This window comes from Salvelinus alpinus, chromosome 11 (assembly GCF_045679555.1).
Source record: "Salvelinus alpinus chromosome 11, SLU_Salpinus.1, whole genome shotgun sequence".
NCBI classification, from domain to species: domain Eukaryota; kingdom Metazoa; phylum Chordata; class Actinopteri; order Salmoniformes; family Salmonidae; genus Salvelinus; species Salvelinus alpinus.
This window is the reverse complement of record NC_092096.1, coordinates 47,146,766-47,169,330: the sequence shown is the minus strand read 5'-3', so window position 1 is coordinate 47,169,330 and position 22,565 is coordinate 47,146,766. Positions and strand designations below refer to the sequence as shown.

The 22,565-nt window shown below is 43.3% G+C and overlaps 2 protein-coding genes across 4 annotated transcripts in view; both read left to right on the top strand.

Moving 5' to 3' along the window:
• Positions 1–387: 387 nt before the first annotated feature.
• LOC139534263 (uncharacterized) lies at positions 388–4,284 on the top strand. Its single transcript, XM_071333275.1, has 10 exons — positions 388–1,302; positions 1,390–1,566; positions 1,657–1,718; positions 1,801–1,887; positions 1,975–2,016; positions 2,085–2,258; positions 2,338–2,373; positions 2,472–3,209; positions 3,306–3,417; positions 3,512–4,284. The coding sequence occupies exons 1-7, from the start codon at positions 1,125–1,127 to the stop codon at positions 2,371–2,373; spliced, it is 756 nt and encodes a 251-aa protein (XP_071189376.1). The 5' UTR covers positions 388–1,124; the 3' UTR covers positions 2,472–3,209; positions 3,306–3,417; positions 3,512–4,284.
• A 10,158-nt stretch (positions 4,285–14,442) lies between these two features.
• The window catches only part of LOC139534262 (1-phosphatidylinositol 4,5-bisphosphate phosphodiesterase beta-3-like), a 111,740-nt gene continuing 103,617 nt past the window's right edge, over positions 14,443–22,565 (top strand). The window contains exon 1 of one of the 3 annotated variants that reach the window (XM_071333273.1): positions 14,443–15,275. In XM_071333273.1, coding sequence (XP_071189374.1) covers positions 15,177–15,275 — 99 coding nt within the window. In that variant the 5' untranslated portion in view covers positions 14,443–15,176. The remainder of the gene's footprint in view (positions 15,276–22,565) is intronic. The other 2 variants (XM_071333274.1, XM_071333272.1) reach the window with 2 other exon arrangements.

Below are 22,565 nucleotides of genomic sequence, written 5' to 3'. Positions count from 1 at the left end.
CTAATGTGTTATGCCATTGCATATTTTATTTTACTATGGCCAGTGATGGTGTCTTGTGAAAGACTCACATATGGCCTTGGGTTTATTGACTAAACAGTTGACTAAATCAGTCAGTGGTTCTCAGTTCTCTCCTCACGGACCCCCAGCTGTTCAAGAGGTAGCTGACCTGATTAAACTTGTCAATTAACACAATAACATCTATAGAATTTATGTGAGAATGCTATTTATTGACTACAGTTCAGCGTTCAACACCATAGTACCCTCAAAGCTCATCACTAAGCTAAGGACCCTGGGACTAAACACCTCCCTCTGCAACTGGATCCTAGACTTCCTGACGGGCTGCCCCCAGGTGGTAAGGGTAGGTAACAACACATCTGCCACGCTGATCCTGAACACGGGGGCCCATCATGGGTGCGTGCTCAGTCCCCTCCTTTACTCCCCATGACTGCATGGTCAAGCACACCTCCAACACCATCATTAAGTTTGCAGACGACACAATGGTAGGCCTGATCACTGACAACGATGAGACAGCTTATAGGGAGGAGGTCAGAGACCTGGGGCCTGTTGCACAAAAGTAGAATTAAGACATCCGGGATAAATGACTCAGCTGAGCTCAATGAAGCCAAAACATGTGCGTCCAGGCTTAATTGGTTGCACAAAGACCAAGCCAGGATGAGCAGACACGGATTCATTAAGCCAGGTGAAACCAATCCTGGATAGGTGCGCGCTCACGGCTCACTCAAATAGACCCCGCCACAGATCACAGATTAACTGATTTACCATGGCAACTAGAGCCGCGTACTTTTCCCCGTCGGAAGCACAAATCCTCATGGAGGCATACGAGGAGGTAAAAGATATAATTAAGAAGAAAGGCAACACCGCCACAGTGATAAAGCAAAGAGAAAAAGCGTGGCAAAGTATTGCAGACCGCCTGAATGCATAAGTAGTGCACAATTACACACTCACCGCTCCGCTGAAACATCACAATTACAATTCAAATATTTAATTCACATCTCCAAAAATGCAGTTGTACTGTAATTATGAAACGGTTAAATTTTTAATTGAAATGCACTGCAGATATGAGTGAAATTGTGTAAAGTAACTCCATCACACTGTATAAAGCTATGATAAATTTTTTGATATTTTTACTGAAAACAAGACAAAAATACCAAGTAATTTTTTGCAGTGTGACTCCATTAAATGTGTGTGTGTGTGGTGTGTGTGTGTGTAGATTAAACATGAACGGGCCAAAACGGACATGGCAGCAGGTCAAAATCAAATACAAGAACATTCTGCAGAATGGTATGGTCCCTGACTAATATTTAACAAAGCACAAGCATATATTGTACCCAGAAGGTGCCTGCTCACACATTGTCTGTACTGTTTTAGCAGTGAAAAAGAATACCCACAGACAAGGCACGGGTGGTGGGTCACCAAAGGCTGACCTTACCCCAGCAGAGGACATGGCCTTGGAGCTAAATAAAGGCAGGCCCGTCTTAGAGGGGATCCCTGGGGGGAAAGAGACGAGCATAGGTTCCTCCCAAGATGCCACCCGCTTCATTCAAGGTATGTCCTTCCATCTCTACATGGGATACAACCACATTCATATTGAATCAATTTGGACTGTCTGACTTTGGTTTACCTATTGCCTTGCAGTGTCTGGCAGCACTGTGTTCCTGTTAGAGCCACCAGCACAAGCACCAGACGATGCTGATCCAGTGAGTACTCCATCAAAGGCATACTGTAGGCCTGGCATGTCTTGTCTACTAGCTTCAATATGAATCCGATTAAATGTGATAGGGTGAAGGCCCCAGTGCAGCAGCAACAGCACATGATGGAGACGATGATGAGGAGGAGACCATCTCTCTGGATTCCAGAAGGCATGAGGTATCATGTTAAGACTGTGAAAGTACTATTTACTCTACAATGGTGAGGAGTCCTCATCAAAATCAAAAAATCTAATTTCTTTTACAGGACCCAGATGCTATACAGTGGGAAAACCAGCCTGGCAACATAGTGCGTATTAATAAAAGGACACCACATCCTGCCAAATTCCAGCTGCGCTAATTGTATTGTGTTCACAGAGCTCACAAGCTATCAGAAAGTTGTATGGCAACCACCTCCGGCGCCAAATAGAACTGGCAGACATAGACATTCAGTACAAGAAGAAAAAGATGGAAAATCTTGCACTGGAGTCCGAAATAAAAAAGAGGACAATTAGGAAACTGGACCTTGAAATAAAAAAACTTGAGAGGGAGGTGAGATATGCCTTCAATGTACACTGTATGCTAACTGTAACACAAATGTATTAATCATTATTTTTCTTTCCTCCCCCAGCTCCAAGAAGATGACACAGCTCAAAATAAAAATTAGGTATATTCTCGTAAAGTCAAGTGAGCCATGACATATGAGCTCTTATTGTGAGCACACAGGACGGTGGCATCTTTCTAAGTTTTTTTTTATTTTCCCAGCAATCAGTACAACCAAGTCATCGTTATAAGGCATCGCCCTCTTTTGCCCACCCCCCCAGCACCAGGTGTGGCCACTAGCCTATATGAAGGCCCAAAATTGTGTGTTCCTTTCTGCTCTGACAATGGCATGCCCATTCGTGCGAGATGTGGTGGATGAAGAAGCACTTGTGCTGAGGAGAGCCTTCAGGCGAGAAAGGGTCTTCAGGGACCGGTTGGACCCACTGGCCTTCCCTGATGACCATCTATATGAAAGATACAGGTTTTCTGCAGATGGCATCAGGTATCTATGCAGACTACTGGGTCCCAGGATTAAGCACCGCACTGCACGGAGCCATGCACTGAGTGTGGAGCAAATGGTTTGTGTGGCCTTGCGCTTTTTTGCTAGTGGAGCCTTCCTGTACTCAGTGGGGGATGCAGAACAGCTGAACAAGGCCACAATTTGCCGCACAATAAGGAGTGTGTGTCTGGCTATCAAAGCATTAGCAGATGTCCATCTCCTTCCCTGGCCACAGAAGACTCTGTGACATCAAAGAGGAGTTCTATAGGATTGCAGGTAAGAGGATCTACAAATTACAGGACAACTGTTAACACATAGTAGGATACTCATTACTTTGTGTGACAGGTTTCCCCAATGTCATTGGTGCAGTGGACTGCACACACATAAGGATAAAAGCCCCCTCAGGTGCCCATGAGGCCGATTTTGTGAATAGGAAATCCTTTCACAGCATTAATGTTCAGGTGAACATAACTTTTTGATATTGTCCATTGACGAACACTCTGCATTGCCAGTGATGTGCATTGATTGGTGTAATATTCCTCATCTTATGATTTCAGATGGTCTGCAATGCTGACTGTGTGATCAGCAATGTTGTGGCAAAATGGCCTGGCTCAGTCCATGACTCCAGAATCTTTCGGGCCTCTGAAATCTATCAGTGCCTATCACAAGGTAAGCCACACAACCCCTATTTATAACCATCATGGCTGTGTCAAGAATATCACTGTGTTTATGAGGTAGTAATGATGAGATTTTGTGTTGACAGGTGAATTCTCTGGTGTGTTGCTGGGAGACAGGGGGTATGGCTGCCAGCCTTTTCTCCTGACACCTTTCACAGACCCCCAGGAAGCACAGCAGGCCTACAACCATGCCCATGCCAGGACCAGGGCCAGAGTTGAAATGACCTTTGGCCTCCTGAAGGCACGCTTTCACTGCCTTCACAAATTAAGGGTCAGCCCTGTTAGGGCATGTGATATTACTGTGGCTTGTGCTGTCCTCCACAATGTGGCCTGCCTGAGGAAGGAGAGGGCCCCCAGAGTGCCACCAGCCATGGACTGGGACAATCCGGCAATCTTCCCTGATGACGACAGTGGTCGGCTGCTGAGGGACCAATATGTGTTGAATTATTTTAGTTAGTATGTGTGCTTTCAATTTTGGTTAAATATGTCCTGCGGTGGCAGAGGAATTTGGGTTTTTTTGGGTTCGTTTTTTGACGAATTTGGCCTCTTATGATGTTTGTGCGGTATACTGTGTGTAATACAAGGCTGCAGGGAGGCTACTGCATCCATTCATTTGTCTGTTCAGTTGATGTGTATGGATTTGTCCTGCATTTATTTTAGTGTGCAGACATGCAGGGTGTGTTATATACAGACCTTTGAATGTGTATGTATCATTTTGTATAATATGCTTGGATTCTGTGCTTTCCATCTTGTAGAGTCACTGTGACTTCAGTTTCGAAAGGAGCTGATGGTTTACCTGCTTTGTTTTGTCCTTATTCAATAAAGGAACATAATGTTACACATTGTGTTTTTATATTCATATGGAATGTGTATTTGTTTATATGACAGAGTACTAGGGCCACACTGAAGAAAAAGGATAAAGTCATAAATTTATGAGGCTGGTTCTTTCTGCAGAAAAGCTACATATTGTTTTTACAGTTTTGAGACTTATGACAATGTGATACTTAATATTCTGGCACATCAGCATGTCTTTGTTTATGAAACCATACTGAAGTACAATTTCACGAAATGCCCCACATCTGTCATTTTAACAACTGTCCTCCTTTAAAACAACTGGTTACAATATTATGACTTGTGTTTTTTTCCCCTCTGTGGCCCTAATATTCTATCATTTTATATATAGCCTTATAGTCTATGGGAAACTGTAAATTATCTAATGATAGCAACATCATCTAAAAATCATTTTTTTATCCAAAATCATTGAAATTAATGATCACAAACGTTTAAATAATGACAGTGGGTCTAGTTATATGTGATAACAATGTATAGTGAGCAGTGAAATAACTATTGGTTTCCATTTGAGGTGACTGCTGACTGACATTAGGGATGAGATTAAATAGATCCTGGAATTTAGCCTGGTCTGGAGCAGGCTAGCTCCACAGAATAAATCTCCATGGTAATTTATACCATAACATATCCTCCTGCCCCCTATCCATCTTTAGTGCAACCGGATTACGGATCAATTGAGCCAGGATCACCAAGATATCCTGGCTTAATCCCTTATCCTAGTTTTGTGCAACAGGCCCCTGGCATTGTGGTGCCAGGACAACAACCTCTCCCTCAATGTGATCAAGACAAAGGAGATGATCGTGGAAAAGGAGGGCCGAGCACGCCCCCATTCTCATCGACAGGGCTGCAGTGGAGCAGGTTGAGAGCTTCAAGTTCCTTGGTGTCCACATCACCAACAAACTATCATGGTCCAAACACACCAAGACAGTCATGAAGAGGGCACGACAACGCATATTCCCCCTCAGGAGACTGAAAAGATTTGGCATGGGTCCTCAGATCCTCAAAGTTCTACAGCGTCACCATCGAGAACATCCTGACTGGTTGCATCACCGCCTGGTATGGCAACTGCTCGGCCTCCGACCGCAAGGCACTACAGAGGGTAGTGTGTACGGCCAAGCTTCCTGCCATCCAGGACCTCTATACCAGGCGGTGTCAGAGGAAGGCCCTAAGAACTGCCAAAGACTCCAGCCACCCTAGTCATAGACTGTTCTCTTCGGCAAGTGGTACCGGAGCACCAAGTCTTGGTCCAAAAGGCTTCATAACAGCTTCTACCTCCAAGCCATAAGACCCCCTATTTTTACGCTGCTGCTACTCTGTTTATTATCTATGCATAGTCACTTTACCTCTACCTACATGTACATATTACCTCAATTACCCCGGCTAACCTGTGCCCCCGCACATTGACTCTGTACCGGTAAACCCTGTATATAGCCTTGTTACTGTTATTTTATTGTTGCTCTTTAACTATTTGTTGTTTTTCTATTGTTTTATGTTTTACTTCCGTTTATTTAGATAATACTTTCTTAACCAACAATGCAGTTAAGTAAAATAAGTGTTAAGGGCTTGTAAGTAAACATTTCACCTGTTGTATTCGGCGCATGTGACAAATACATTTTGATTTGAATTTTAACAATATAATATGGCTGATCAGAATAAAAAACCCTGTATGGCTCTACAAAGAACCAAAAAGTGTTCTATATAGCCCCAAAAAAGATTGTAACCATAGCGGAGCCCTTTATTTTTACCTTAGGAAAGGGTTATTTATAGCACCATACGGGTTCCATTTAGAACCTTATGAGCATGTTTCCTTCAAACAAGGGTTATACACTTAGTGTACAAAGCATTAGGAACACCTGCTCTTTCCATGACATAGACTTATAAGGTGAATCCAGGAGAAGGTTATGATCCCTTATTGATGTCACTTATTACATCTGCTTCAATCAGTGTAGATGAAGGGGAGGAGACAGGTTAAAGTAGGATTTCTAAGCCTTGAGACAATTGAGACATGGATTGCGCATATGTGCCATTCAGAGGGTGAATGGGCAAGACAAAAGATTTCAGTGCCTTTGAATGGAGTATGGTAGTAGGTGCCAGGCACACGTGTTTGAGTGTGTCAAACTACAATGCTGCTGTGTTTTTCACACTCAACAGTTTCCCGTGTGTATCAAGAATGGCCCACCACCCAAAGGACATCCAGCCAACTTGACACAACTGTGGGAAGCATTGGACTCAACATGGGCCAGCATCCCTTTGGAACGCTTTCGGCACCTTGTAGAGTCCATGCCCCAACGAATTGAGGCTGTTCTGGGGGCAAAAGGGGGTGCAACTTAAAACTTCTTTGGGCTGCAAGCCCGAAACCGGGCACAATATGACAACAGCCACTTCAAGTGCAGGGCGCGAAATTCAAAATATATTTTTTAGAAATATTTAACTTTCACACATTAACAAGTCCAATACAGCATATGAAAGATAAACATCTTGTGAATCCAGCCAACATGTCCGATTTTTAAACTGTTTTACAGCGAAAACACCACGTATATTTATGTTAGCTCACCACCAAATACAAAAAAAGGACAAACATTTTGGTCAGGTCATTTTGCAGTGCTCCTCCTGCTCAAAGGCGGAGGTAGCGGTCCTGCTGCTGGGTTGTTGCCCTCCTACGGCCTCCTCCACGTCTCCTGATGTACTGGCCTGTCTCCTGGTAGCGCCTCCATGCTCTGGACACTACGCTGACAGACACAGCAAACCTTTTTGCCACAGCTCGCATTGATGTGCCATCCTGGATGAACTGCACTACCTGAGCCACTTGTGTGGGTTGTAGACTCCGTCTCATGCTACCACTAGAGTGAGAGCACCGCCAGCATTCAAAAGTGACCAAAACATCAGCCAGGAAGCATAGGAACTGAGAAGTGGTCTGTGGTCACCACCTGCAGAATCACTCCTTTTTTGGTGGTGTCTTGCTAATTGCCTATAATTTCCACCTTTTGTCTATTCCATTTGCACAACAGCATGTGAAATTTATTGTCAATCAGTGTTGCTTCCTAAGTGGACAGTTTGATTTCACAGAAGTGTGATTGACTTGGAGTTACATTGTGTTGTTTAAGTGTTCCCTTTATTTTTTTGAGCAGTGTATATACACTATGACTACATTCACACGAATAATTCGATATTAAACTGATTATGGCAGTACGCAGATTATGCAATAGTCATGTAAACACCTTACTCTGCTTATCTTAATCGGCGTAAGGTCAAAATCGAAGTAAGCATATGCTGATTAAAACACCTGGGCAATCTTTACAATGATCAGGACATGTAGGGTACTAGGGGGTAACTAGCCCCATCCCTAAGAACAATGTCTAATTGTGTTTGTAAAACAATTGGTATGTGGAGGAAGGTCGTTCTTAGATGAATAAACTATAAAGGGAAATAAATGGCTACAGTTTACACTTTAAAAAAAAGTTATTTTATGAAATGTTGTTTTTAGAAAAGGGGCATTGTTTTTTTAAGTACTGGGGTAACTGCCAGTTACCCCAGTAGAAGATTATGGCATGATTAGAATTTGTACATAGGTCACAAATACAGCTATCCTCAGTAATATTGGAGCATAACTCATGAGCCCACCTCCTGCACTGCTCACACCTATTCCAGTCCCCACCTGTGACTGAAAACAGGGGGAGAGATGCCAATTGAAAAGCTCTCTCTGTCACGGCTGTTGAAGGAAGTGGACCAAGGTGCAGCGTGGTGAGCGTACATTTTCTTTTATTATAAAAAATTATGCCAACAAAACAAACCGTGAGGCTAAAGGCTAAGTGCCATAAACAAAGTCAACTTCCCACAAAGACAGATGGGAAAAAGGGCTACCTAAGTATGGTTCTCAATCAGAGATAATGATAGACAGCTGTCCCTGATTGAGAACCCTACCCGGCCAAAACATAGAAACATACAAATAATAGAACATAGAATACCCACCCCAACTCACACCCTGACCAAACCAAAATAGAGACATAAAAAGGATCTCTAAGGTCAGGGCGTGACACTCTCTTAACAACTTAGCTAGCTATCTAGTAATATAACATAAAATGCTGTGTAAAATAGCTAAAAGGCCGTTAAGTAACATTAACTGTAACGCTATCAGTCACTAGTGGAAACACTTACAACTGCAATTATGTTACGTTATCTTTTTAATGTATTTTACCTCAGAATATCTGGTAGTAAGGTTGCTAGTTAGCACTTCTAGCTGCTTATGCTAACTAGCTAGCTGGCTAGCATTTACTGCTAGTTGCTAGCTAGCAAGTTAGCATAAACTAGCGCTAACTGGACTAGTCATTGTCTAAATGACAGAAAGAAACAGAATTGCCCCAACCCACTCCAACATATTGCTATTTTTCTCTCTAAACAAGTCCTACTTGTATATTTTAAAAAACAACTAGAGATCTAACTTAATTGGAATATATCTACAACTTTTTTTTCCTTCTTCTTTTTAAATCAACGAGAGCAGTGGCAGCCAGGGAAAGTGTTGGGGAAATAATCTGGTGTCATCTTGGGGTCTTAATGTGAATTACAGGGGGCAGTTACCCCAGGGGGCTAATTACCCCCTAGTACCCTAAACACCTTAATCAGTGTATTTGATCTGCACATGTCATAGCACCAGACAAGCGAGCTTACCTCTTTAGCACTAGGGAATTGAGTTCGGAACAACAAGGAGATTTCACATATAAACTTTATATGTCCAAATTCAGAATCAAATAGGCTTCCCAGAAATAACATGCTCGCTGTGGTAGAACGTTAATTTCGATTGCAGATTCTCTGCTTTTATCAGAGTGCTATCAAGTAGCCTGATTTCAGATGTGTCCATGTAAACAGGATTAGTAGGGAAATTATTCTTGCAAAGCACATGTATTTTAATCAAACTACTATATTAATCTGACAATCCACAATTGCATTATTGTGTGCATGTAACCATACTCATTGGTCCAATAAACATCAGTAAATTAGTTTAGCTGCAGCTGGTGGTAGAGATGATGGCAGAGCTGGATGTCCCCATCCACCTGTTTCAAGTTGTCTTTCTCCCTGTGGTGTTTGGCCTGGAGCCCATCAATGGTAGCTCTCATGGGCTCTATCCATCAGTTGTAGTCCAAGACAAAGATGCGACCTCTTGCCTTGATGTGCTATGGGAAAGCTGTCTGGGGCAACGGGGGTGTGGCTAGCACAGGTAATCTCTAGAGCCAGACGGCTTACTTTACGGGAGACTAAGGCAGAAATGTGCTTATTAGATCTGAAATAAACGCACAACATTATTTTTATGAGAATTCAGTCCACTTGACAATACAACATAATTAAATCTTCTTCATGCAGATGACCTGTACGACATGAGACAGATAGCTAGCTATACAGTACAAATACTTTTTATGTCATTGTAATGTAAAACAGATACAGATGATGCGCATGGGATGGCTTCAAAGAATAATGTTACTAGTGCTAGCTAGAACTATCCCTGCACTATACCAACAACTAGCTAGCTACAGTGCCTTCAGAAAGTTTTCATACCCCTTGACTTATTCCACATTTGTTGTGTTGCAGCCTGAATTCAAAATTGATTACATGTATTTTGATTCTCACCCATCTACACACAATACACCATAATGACAAACTTTAAAAAATGTATTTATTTTTTGGCTAATTTATTGAACATGAAATACAGAAATATCGACAATGAACAAAAATATAAAAGCTACATGTAAAGTGTTGGTCCCATGTTTCATGTGCTGAAATAAAAAATCACACAAAAAGCTTATTTCTCACAAATTTTGTGCACAAATTTGTTTACATCCCTGTTAGTGAGCATTTCTCACTTGCCAAGATAATCCATCCACATGACAGGTGTGGCATATCATTAAGCTGAATAAACAGCATGATTATTACACAGGTGCCCTTGTGTTGGGAACAATAAAAGGCCACTCTAAAATGACACAGAGTTTCAAGTTTTGAGGGAGCATGCAATTGGCATGCTGACTGCAGGAATGTCCACTAGAGCTGTTACCAGATAATTTTATGTTCATTTCTCTAAAATAAACTGCCTCCAATGTCGTTTTAGAGAATTTGGCAGTATGTCCAAACAACCTCACGACCACAGATAACGTGTAACCATGCCAGCCCAGGAACTCCACATCTGGCTTCTTCACCTGCAGGATCGTCTGAGACCAGCCACCCGGACAGCTGATGAAACTGTGGGTTTGCACAATTGAAGAATGTCTGCACAAACTGTCAGAGACCGTCTCTGGGAATCTCATCTGCATGCTCTTCGTCCTCACTAAGGTCTTGACCTGACTGCAGTTCGGTGTCGTAACCGACTTCAGTGGGCAAATGCTCACCTTCGATGGCCACTGGCACACTGGAGAAGGGTGCTCTTCACAGATTAATCCCTGTTTCAACTGTACTGGGCAGATGGCACAGGATGTGTATGGCATTGTGTGGGCAAGCAGTTTGCTGATGTCAAACGTTGTGAACAGAGTGCCCCATGGTGGCGGTGAGGTTATGGTATGGACAGGCATAAGCTACAAACATGAAAAAAATTGCATTTTATCAGTGGCAATTTGAATGCACAGAGATACCGTGACGAGAGCCTGAGGCCCATTGACATGCCATTCATCTGCCGCCATCACCTCATGTTTCAGCATGATAATGCATGGCCCCATGTTGCAAGGATCTGTATGCAATTCCTGGAAGCTGAAAATGTCCCAGTTCTTCCAAGGTCTGCATAGTCACCAGACATGCCACCCATTGAGCATGTTTGGGATGTTCTGGCTCGATGTGTACGACAGCGTGTTTCAGTTCCCGCCATTATCCAGCAACTTTGCACAGACATTGAAGAGGAGTGGGGTAACATTCCACAGGCCACAATCAACAGCCTGATCAACTCTATACAAACGAGATGTGTCGTGCAGCATGTGGCAAATGGTGGTCACACCAGATACTGACTGGTTTTCTGATCCACGCACCTACATTTTTTAAGGTATCTGTGATCAACAGATGCATATTTAGCTTTTTCAAGCAGAAATGTGCATCCTGTAGCACAAACACAAAAAGGTTCTGGGACACTGTAAATTCCATGGAGAATAAGAGCACCTTCTCCCAGCTGCCCACTGCACTGAGGCTAGGAAATACTGTCACCACCGATAAATCCACTATAATTGAGAATATCAATAAACATTTTTCTACAGCTGGCCATGCTTTCCACCTGGCTAACCCTACCCCGATCAACAGCCTTCCACCCCCCACAGCAACTCGCCCATGCCTCCCCCATTTCTCCTTCACCCAAATCCAGATAGCTGATGTTCTGAAAGAGCTGCAAAATGATCTGCCAAAATTGTTGCAACCCCTATTACTAGCCTGTTCAACCTGTCTTTCATATCGTCTGAGATTCCCAAAGATTGGAAAGCTGCCGCGGTCATCCCCCTCTTCAAAGAGGGAGACACTCTAGACCCAAACTGCTACAGAAATATATCTATCCTACCCTGCCTTTCTAAGGTCTTCGAAAGCCAAGTTAACAAACAGATTACTGACCATTTCGAATCCCACCGTACCTTCTCCGCTATGCAATCTGGTTTCAGAGCTGGTCATGGGTGCACCTCAGCCACGCTCAAGGTCCTAAACGATATCATAACCGCCATTGGTAGGAGACATTACTGTGCAGCCGTATTCATCGACCTGGCCAAGGCTTTCGACTGTCAATCACCACATTCTTATCGGCAGACTCAACAGCCTTGGTTTCTCAAATGATTGCCTCGCCTGGTTCACCAACTACTTCTCGGATAGAGTTCAGTGTGTCAAATTGGAGGGCCTGTTGTCCGGACCTCTGGCAGTCTCTATGGGGGTGTCACAGGGTTCAATTCTCGGGCCGACTCTCTTCTCTGTATACATCAATGATGTCGCTCTTGCTGTTGGTGATTCTCTGATCCACCTCTACGCAGACGACACCATTCTGTATACCTCTGGCCCTTCTTTGGACACTGTGTTAACTAACCTCCTGGCGAGCTTCAATGTCATACAACTCTCATTCCGTGGCCTCCAACTGCTCTTAAATGCAAGTAAAACTAAATGCATGCTCTTCAACCAATCGCTGCCCGCACTTGCCCGCCCGTCCAGCATCACTACTCTGGACGGTTCTGACTTAGAATATGTGGACAACTACAAATACCTAGGTGGACAACTACAAATACCTAGGTGTCTGGTTAGACTGTAAACTCTCCTTCCAGACTCACATTAAGCATCTCCAATCCAAAATTAAATCTAGAATCATCTTCCTATTTCGCAACAAAGCATCCTTCACTCATGCTGCCAAACATACCCTCGTAAAACTGACCATCCTACCGATCCTTGACTTCGGCGATGTCATTTACAAAATGGCCTCCAACACTCTACTCAACAAATTGGATGCAGTCTATCACAGTGCCATCCGTTTTGTCACCAAAGCCCCATATACTACCCACCACTGCGACCTGTACGCTCTCGTTGGCTGGCCCTCGCTTCATACTCGTTGCCAAATCCACTGGCTCCAGGTCATCTACAAGTATTTGCTAGGTAAAGCCCCGCCTTATCTCAGCTCACTGGTCACCATAGCAGCACCCACCGTAGCACGCGCTCCACAGGTATATCTCACTGGTCACCCCCAAAGCCAATTCTTCCTTTGGCCACCTTTCCTTCCAGTTCGCTACTGCCAATGACTGGAACGAACTGCAAAAATCACTGAAACTGGAGACTCATATCTCCCTCACTAGCTTTAAGCACCAGCTGTCAGAGCAGCTCACAGATCACTGCACCTGCACATAGCCCATCCAACTACCTCATCCCCATACTGTATGTATTTATTTATCTTGCTCCTTTGCACCCCAGTATCTCTACTTGCACATTCATCATCTGCACATCTACCATTCCAGTGTTTAATTGCTATATTGTAATTACTTCCCTTATCCTACCTCATTTGCACATACTGTATATAGACTTTTTTTCCTACTGTATTATTGACTATGTTTGTTTATTCCATGTGTAACTCTGTGTTGTTGTATGAGTCGAACTGCTTTGCTTTATCTTGGCCAGGTCGCAGTTGCAAATGAGAACTTGTTCTCAACTAGCCTACCTGGTTAAATAAAATTAAAATATTTAAAAAATCTGTATTCCCAGTCATGTGAAATCCATAGATTAGGGCTTAATGAATTTATTTCAATTTACTGATTTCCTTATATGAACTAACTCAGTAAAACCTTTGAAATTGTTGCACATTGCGTTTATATTTGTGATCAATGTAGTAATGATATTATGCTGTGGCAGAGCCAGGGTGATGTAAGGGGTGCGTACTGGCGGCAGAGAAGTCAGGCGCAGGAGAGCAAAACTGTGTTACAACGGCGCAGTTTAATAAATAAAATCATTGTAAACAGAACAATCAATACAATGGGTACAAAACCCGTCGCACACCAGAAATACGTGCACAAGCACTTACAATAAGCAATTCCGGACAAGGACATGGGGGGGAACAGAGGGTGAAATACACAATATGTAATAATGGAATTGAAACCAGGTGTGTGGGAAGATAAGACAAAACAAATGGAAAATGAAAAGTGGATCGATGATGGCTAGAAGACCGGCAACGCCGAACGCCACCCGAACAAGGAGAGGAACCAACTTTGGCGGAAGTCGTGACAGGTGAAATGTCCCTTTAAGGGGAAACTCATCAGCAAAATAAATCAACATGATGATGTGGCCAGTGACAATATCCAATAAGGTCCAATATCTTGAAGACCTGACTGCTGAAATGGAAAATATTTTTGGGACTGTATCAACAGCGGACTAATTCAAAAAATACCAAAATATAGTTTTTGAGTGGATTTTCCCTTTTATACCAGATCGTACAAATGCCAACACACACACAAACACACATTACAAGTCAAGCTGTAACCCTTTAAAACTAAACCAAACAGGATAATTTAACAAAGGAAGCTATGCACGTCTTTTATTTCTATTGAATTGTTTTCTGATTTTCTTTTGCTGTTTGACTGAAAGTGTGTGAGGTTTCAGAAGCGCGCACACACACACACACACACACTTCTCTGTTCTGTATAGACTGAACCTACCTACTACAGCACATAGCTGACATTCTTTACAGGTGTTGTAGGAGGCTGCATGCATGAGAAAATTACTTTGCCCAACAACAAAAATGTGGGTTAGCTGGCAGTTTGAGAGCGTTACAAACTCCAACATTCTTGTCACACTTCTAGTCTCCAACGCACAGAACATGCCTCGCGTCGAATGTCTGACTGAAATGGAGAAAAGATAGAGAGAGAGAGAGAGCACTCCCCGTCCGTTTTTCCCTATCTATCTATCTTTCTTACTTACTTACTTACTTACTTACTCACTCACTCACTCCCTCCTTCCTCCTCTCGCTCTGTCTGTCCTCTGCTCTCCCCCTTTATAGAAAACATGAAGGAAGAAAGAGAAGATAAGAATCCGGGGGGAACGAGTGTGAACAAGAGAAAGTTCGAGGAAAGCAAGAGAGGGATACAATAATAGGCGGATGGAAGGAAGGAAGAAATTAAGGAAAGGATCTATCCAGCCATACAACGCGATTAAACGAGACATGAACAAACTATATAATGACCTATATTAAACGTAGCTACTCGACTCTTCTCAACTTGTGACGTTTAAAACAATTTTAGGATAGTTGAATACGCAAACGTAGGCTATTAGGAATCAAGTTATCGTATTTTCTAATTCATACAGCAACTTCCAGCGTTGCAAGTCACAGCTCACCCCGGAAAAGGATTTAGCCCCAAGGACCAAGGGGCACCGACGAGGGCAGGTCACCGCAGCCGGAGTTTAGGCGTTGCCACACGGCTTTGACCCGGAGCTATGGCCGGGGCGAAGCCAGGAGTCCACGCTCTGCAGCTCAAACCGGTGTCGGTTCACGACATACTAAAACGGGGGAGCAAGTTTATCAAATGGGATGAGGTTAGTAGTTATATATCCTAGTGGCTCTAAACGTGTTTGTTTGTTTGTTTGTGAGTGAGTGAGAGAGAGAGAGTTATAGCCTACATTTCTTCACGTTTTCCCCCCACCACAAGTGTTCAAGTTGCATTCATTATAAAATAATAGTAGCATAGTTGATTTTATTGATAAATCCTTACTTTGTGGACTTTAGAGTTTACTATTCTAGACACTGCAGTCCAGAGGCTGTAGGTAGGTATGTCCCTACAGGACTGGGATAGGCTAGGCTACATGTCACCCTATTCCTTATACCAGGGATCAACTAGATTTAGCTGCAGGACAATTTTTTGTTGTTGAGCGGAGGGTCAGGAGACTGGAACATAATTACAAGTAATTTGTAGACCGCCCAGACAGATATAATATTTGCCTAAAACAATCATTTCAAACCTTGCTTACATTTATATATGGTCACACATATCTCGAGGGGCCAAATAAAATCACCCACAGACCGCAAGTTGTGGACCCCTGCCCTATACTTTTGACCTATCCCCATTGGCTCTGGTCAAAAGTAGTGCACTATATAGGGAATAGGTTGCCATTTGGGATGTACACATTGGACTGTCCTGCATACATATACCTATCCTGCAATAGACCGGCCTAGCTCTGCTCTCCTTTGAATTCTTGTCAAGCAAGTTTTTCCACCACTCAGGTTTTTTTTAGACAACCCGACTATCCACCAAAGCCCTTTTTCTTTCCCGCTTTTGTCCTACTCTCTCTGTTCTGTTCTAGCACCATTTTGTCACTGCTTTCACCAAGGGATTTCGATAGACAGTGGGAGTCAATGGAATGACACATGGTGAATTATAATTTGTGAATTAAGTTTGTGAATTAAGTTTGTGAATGAACATTCCATAGGCCTACTCTTCAAACCATGTCGACATGTAGCCTAGGCTGAAACACCCACATTTGTATGTCACTAACTCTATTTAAGACATTTTAGGACTATTGTAGTATTTCCTGTTTCAGGTAGACGGTTGTTAATCTGGAAACAATATTTTTGGTATTTTAATAAAGCAAGACAACCCAAATATGTTTTACGGGAAATTCAAAGATCTGGATTGGCCCTACTCTCTCTTCCATGTATTTTCACCACTCCTTGCCTGGCAACCGTGGACTGTGTGTGTGAGAGAGATATATTACGTTTCATTGTCAGTATTTTAGAGGGCGCCTGAAGCATTTTACTGCTTTAATGGTGTCAATAGGAAAAAATATTGCAAACAGACAGAAAGAAGTAATAGACTACAAATAAAATAAAAATGTATTTGTCACATGCGCCGAATACTACAGGTGTAGTAGACCTTACCGTGAAATGCTTACTTTACAAGCCCTTAACCAACAATGCAGTTCAAGAAATAGAGTTAAGAAAATATTTACTAAATAAACTAAAGTAAAAAATAAAACAAAAAGTAACACAATAAAATAACGAGGCTATATACAGGGGGTACCGGTACAGGTTAGTCAAGTTAATTTGTACATGTAGGTAGGGGTAAAATGACTATGCATAGATAATAAACAGTGAGTAACAGCAGAGTAAAAACAAAGGGGGGAGGTCAATTTAAATAGTCCGTGTGGCCATTTCATTGTTTGTTCATCAGTCTTATGGCTTGGGGTTAGAAGCTGTTAAGAAGCCTTTTGGAACTAGACTTGGCGCACCGGTACCACTTGCTGTAGAGAACAGTCTATGACTAGGCTGGCTGGAGTCTTTGGCAATTCTTAGGGCCTTCCTCTGACACCACCTGGTATAGCGGTGTTGGATGGCATTTACATTCCTTCTCTCACTCTCCCACTCTTTTTCTTCTCTCTCTCTGTTTCTTTCTTCCTCCTCAGTCTCACTTCATCGATCTTTCTTGCTTTCTCTCCTCTCGCTCTCTTTAATTTATCTATTTCACTCTCTTCCTCTATCTCTCTCTCTCTCCTCTCTTCCTCCTCTTTCTCTCTTCCTCCTTTCTCTGAGGGAATTCCCAGGAAGTTGTTAGGCCTGTGATTAACTTTGCGAACTGCAAGGGACAAACAATGTGCACATCTCTCTCTCTCCGCTCCCTCTTTCGCCTCCTATATCCCTTCCTCATTCGCTCTCCCTCTGCAGAGAGAAACAGAACTGATATGAGGAGACTAACTTGTAGGAGAAGGAAAGAGAGAAAAAAGTGTCAGAGAAAGAGGAGGAGTGTGGGAGAGGAAAGAGAGGGAATGTGAGAGAGCAACATTTCACGTTGTTCAGACCCCAAATAAGGACATCTGATTTGAGAAAATGGGAAAGAGCCGAGAATCTAGTCTCAAGTTAATACCAGGCCCCCCCACACGCACACACACACACACTGTAGAAAGACATGCAGCACATTTCTCCACCTACAGTGAGTCAATGTGTGTGTGGTGTGTGTTTCACTCTGAATTACTTCCTGTCTCAGCTTGTTGTGCTCTCTGGAGCCAAAACTACTTTCCCAGCCCTCCCTACCTTCTCCTCCATCCCCCTTCCTCCCTCCCACCCTTCCTACACCCCCTTCCCTCTCTTTCCCTCCTTCTCTCTCTCCCTCCTTCCCTCCCACCCTTCTTCCATCTCTCCCTCCTTCCCCTCTTCCTCAATCCTATCCATTCTGCTCCTCAATTTAGATAAATCACAGTTGAATTCAGTAAAAATGATTCTGTGTAACAGAGAGAGAGAGAGAACCTCTACATACTGTTGCAACAAATAACTCTGTGAGTTCAACCCTGAACCCTTGTCTCTCTCTGTCACACACACACACACACACACACACACACACACACACACACACACACACACACACACACACACACACACACACACACACACACACACACACACACACACACACACACACACACACACACACACACACACACACACACAGATCCTGAACAGTACAGTATAGTGTACTCCGGACTCAAGAACCTCCCTAGAATGCGAACGTGATGGTACCATATTCTAGTGTTACGATACCAGAATTGTTACTTCGAAACCAAACCTTACCGTCACGATACTCGATACCATCACGATACCATAGCAAAAAAATAAGGCATATTAGCCAAGTCACAGAATGGCACTTGATCCAGACAGATAAACTCAGCTACTGCTCTGTTCAATCCTTGGTCATCTTTTGAGTTCAATATCATTACATTTGAAATGTTTTATGTCAACATTTTTCAGAGACAGCTATGTGTGCATTAATGAATCAATTATGCAATCATACAGCCAATTTGACTTTGTTTTTACCAATCTAACTACATTGAAAAAAACATATAAATGCAGCTATTTCAAAGATTTTACTGAATTACAGTTCTTATAAGGAAACCAGTCAATTAAAATGAATAAACTAGTTCCTAATCTATGGATTTCACATGACTGGGAATATAGATATGCATATGTTGGTCACAGATACCTTAAAAAAAATTGTGGCATGAATCAGAAAACCAGTCAGTATCTAGTGTGACCACCATTTGCCTCATGCGGCCCGACACATCGCCTTCGCATAGAGTTGATCAGGCCTGTGGAATGTTGTTCCACTCCTCTTCAACGTCTGTGCGAAGTTGATGGATATTGGCAGGAACTGGAACGCGCTGTTGTACACGTCAATCCAGAGCATCCCAAACATGCTGAATGGGTGACATGTCTAGTGAGTATGCAGGCCATGTAAAAACTGGGACATTTTCAAAATCCTGGAATTGTATACAGATCATTGCAACATGGGGCCGTGCATTATCATGCTGAAACATGAGGTGATGGCGTCAGATTAATGGCACAACAATGGGCCTCAGGATCTCGTCACGGTATCTCTGTGCATTCAAATTGACATCGGAAAAATGTAATTGAGTCTGTTTTCCGTAGCTTATGCCTGCCCATACCATAACCCCACTGCCACCAATGTTGTCATCAGCAAACTGCTCACCCACACAACGCCAAACTCTGCCATCTGGCCGGTACAGTTGAAACCGGGATTAATCTGTGAAGAACACACTTTGCCAGCATGCCAGTGGCCATCGGAGGTGAGCATTAGCCCAATGAAGTTGCTTGCGACGCCGAACCACAGTCAGGTCAAGATCCTGGTGAGGCTACACGCAGCCAAGACAGAAAGATAAAAGCAGTACTGCCCCCTCAAGAGTCTGAGCCTGTCTGGCAGGGTTGGTCCAACAAAGTCAAAGCCCCCAAATGGTTGAGCATAATATACAAGGAATTTCTCAATGCTGCTAATGAGAACCTTGACGACCTTGTATATAGACGGTTGGAATTCCAGTGCTGTGCCCCCACCTAGGTAGTGGCAGTGCTGGCAAAACTAGCTGCAGTAACCCATGGGGAGTCGGTCACACTGACAATCAGAGAGGGGGCAAATTATTGTGGCCCTGGTGGCACAAAATGATCAGATGGTCTGACTGCACAGAGATGCTTGGGAAAATGGTCACAGCGGGAGACCAGCATGTGTGTGTTTCAGGGGAAGGGGTTGTATCTGAGCTTCATCAGCTAGGACTTGACATTGGTTAATCAAATCTCCCCATTCTTGCTCAATTTTGCATGCCTTCTCAAACATCTACAACTGTATATGCATTCGCACATCAATTCTTCTCTTGAGTTGGGCTCGGAAACAACTGTTGAACATCTGAGCTTGTGGTTGTTTGTGGGGGAAGGGTGGGGAGTGTGTATGAATCCCACATCTGTTGCTATGGGGTAATGATGTTAGGGACAATATAGGAGAAATCACAAGAATTGCTTGCCAAAATAATAATCGCTTGCCAAAAATGTAATTGTTGTAATGCCAATCCTGGTTATAGGTAACAATCCTTTGTATGAACTGCTTACATTGTTACACATATTAGTTAATTGTGGAAATAAATTAAGATATGCAAGATTTTTTATTTACAGTACCAGTCAAATCCCAGGATTTTTCTTTCTTTTGACTATTTTCTACATTGTAAAATAATAGTGAAGACATCAAAACTATGAAATAACACATATGGAATCATGTAGTAACCAAAAATGTTTATATTTTAGATTCTTCAAAGTAGCCACCCTTTGCCTTGATGATGGCTTTGCACCCTTTTGGCATTCTCTCAACCAGCTTCATGAGGTATGCATTTCAATTAACAGGTGTGCCTTGTTAAAAGTTAATTTGTGGAATTTCTTTCCTTAATGCGTTTGAGCCAATCAGCCCTATCTTGTCACAATACATCTATCTTCTGTACACAACCCCTATTTGGTAAAATACCATATTAGTCCATATTATGGGAAGAACAGCTCAAAATAAGCAAAGAGAAATGTCAGTCCATCATTACTTTAAGACATGGTCAGTCATCTGGAACATTTCAAGAACTTTGAAAGTGTCTTAAAGTGCAGTCTCAAAAAACATCAAGCGCTATGATGAAACTGGCTCTCATGAGGACCGCCACAGGAAAGGTCGACCCAGAGTTACCTCTGCTGCAGAGGCCAAGTTCATTAGAGTTAACTGCACCTCAGATTGCAGCCCAAATAAATGCTTCACAGAGTTCAAGTAACAGACACGTCTCAACATCAACTGTTCAGAGGAGACTGCGTGAATCTGGTCTTCATGGTCAAATTTCTGCAAAGAAACCACTAAAGGACACCAATAAGAAAAAGAGACTTGCTTGGGCCAAGAAACAAATCAAATCAAATCAAATCAAATTTTATTAGTCACATACACATGGTTAGCAGATGTTAATGCGAGTGTAGCGAAATGCTTGTGCTTCTAGTTCCGACAATGCAGTAATAACCAACAAGTAATCTAACCTAACAATTCCACAACTACTACCTTATACACACACAAGTGTAAAGGGATAAAGAATATGTACATAAAGATATATGAATAAGTGGTGGTACAGAACGGCATAGGCAAGATGCAGTAGATGGTATAGAGTACGGTATATACATATGAGATGAGTACTGTAGGGTATGTAAACATAAAGTGGCATAGTTTAAAGTGGCTAGTGGTACATGTATTACATAAAGATGGCAAGATGCAGTAGATGATATAGAGTACAGTATATACATATGAGATGGGTAATGTAGGGTATGTAAACATTATATTAAGTGGCATTGTTTAAAGTGGCTAGTGGTACATTTTTACATAATTTCCATCAATTCCCATTTTTAAAGTGGCTGGAGTTGAGTCAGTATGTTGGCAGCGGCCGCTAAATGTTAGTGGTGGCTGTTTAACAGTCTGATGGCCTTGAGATAGAAGCTGTTTTTCAGTCTCTCGGTCCCTGCTTTGATGCACCTGTACTGACCTCGCCTTCTGGATGATAGCGGGGTGAACAGGCAGTGGCTTGGGTGGTTGTTGTCCTTGATGATCTTTATGGCCTTCCTGTGACATCGGGTGGTGTAGGTGTCCTGGAGGGCAGGTAGTTTGCCCCCGGTGATGCGTTCTGCAGACCTCACTACCCTCTGGAGAGCCTTACGGTTGTGGGCGGAGCAGTTGCCGTACCAGGCGGTGATACAGCCCGACAGGATGCTCTCGATTGTGCATCTGTAGAAGTTTGTGAGTGCTTTTGGTGACAAGCCGAATTTCTTCAGCCTCCTGAGGTTGAAGAGGCGCTGCTGCGCCTTCTTCACGACGCTGTCTGTGTGGGTGGACCAATTCAGTTTGTCCGTGATGTGTACACCGAGGAACTTAAAACTTTCCACCTTCTCCACTACTGACCCGTCGATGTGGATAGGGGGGTGCTCCCTCTGCTGTTTCCTGAAGTCCACAATCATCTCCTTTGTTTTGTTGACGTTGAGTGTGAGGTTATTTTCCTGACACCACACTCCGAGGGCCCTCACCTCCTCCCTGTAGGCCGTCTCGTCGTTGTTGGTAATCAAGCCTACCACTGTAGTGTCATCCGCAAACTTGATGATTGAGTTGGAGGCGTGCATGGCCACGCAGTCGTGGGTGAACAGGGAGTACAGGAGAGGGCTCAGAACGCACCCTTGTGGGGCCCCAGTGTTGAGGATCAGCGGGGTGGAGATGTTGTTACCTACCCTCACCACCTGGGGGCGGCCCGTCAGGAAGTCCAGGACCCAGTTGCACAGGGCGGGGTCGAGACCCAGGGTCTCGAGCTTGATGACGAGTTTGGAGGGTACTATGGTGTTAAATGCTGAGCTGTAATCGATGAACAGCATTCTCACATGGGTATTCCTCTTGTCCAGATGGGTTAGGGCAGTGTGCAGTGTGGTTGCGATTGCGTCGTCTGTGGACCTATTGGGTCGGTAAGCAAATTGGAGTGGGTCTAGGGTGTCCGGTAGGGTGGAGG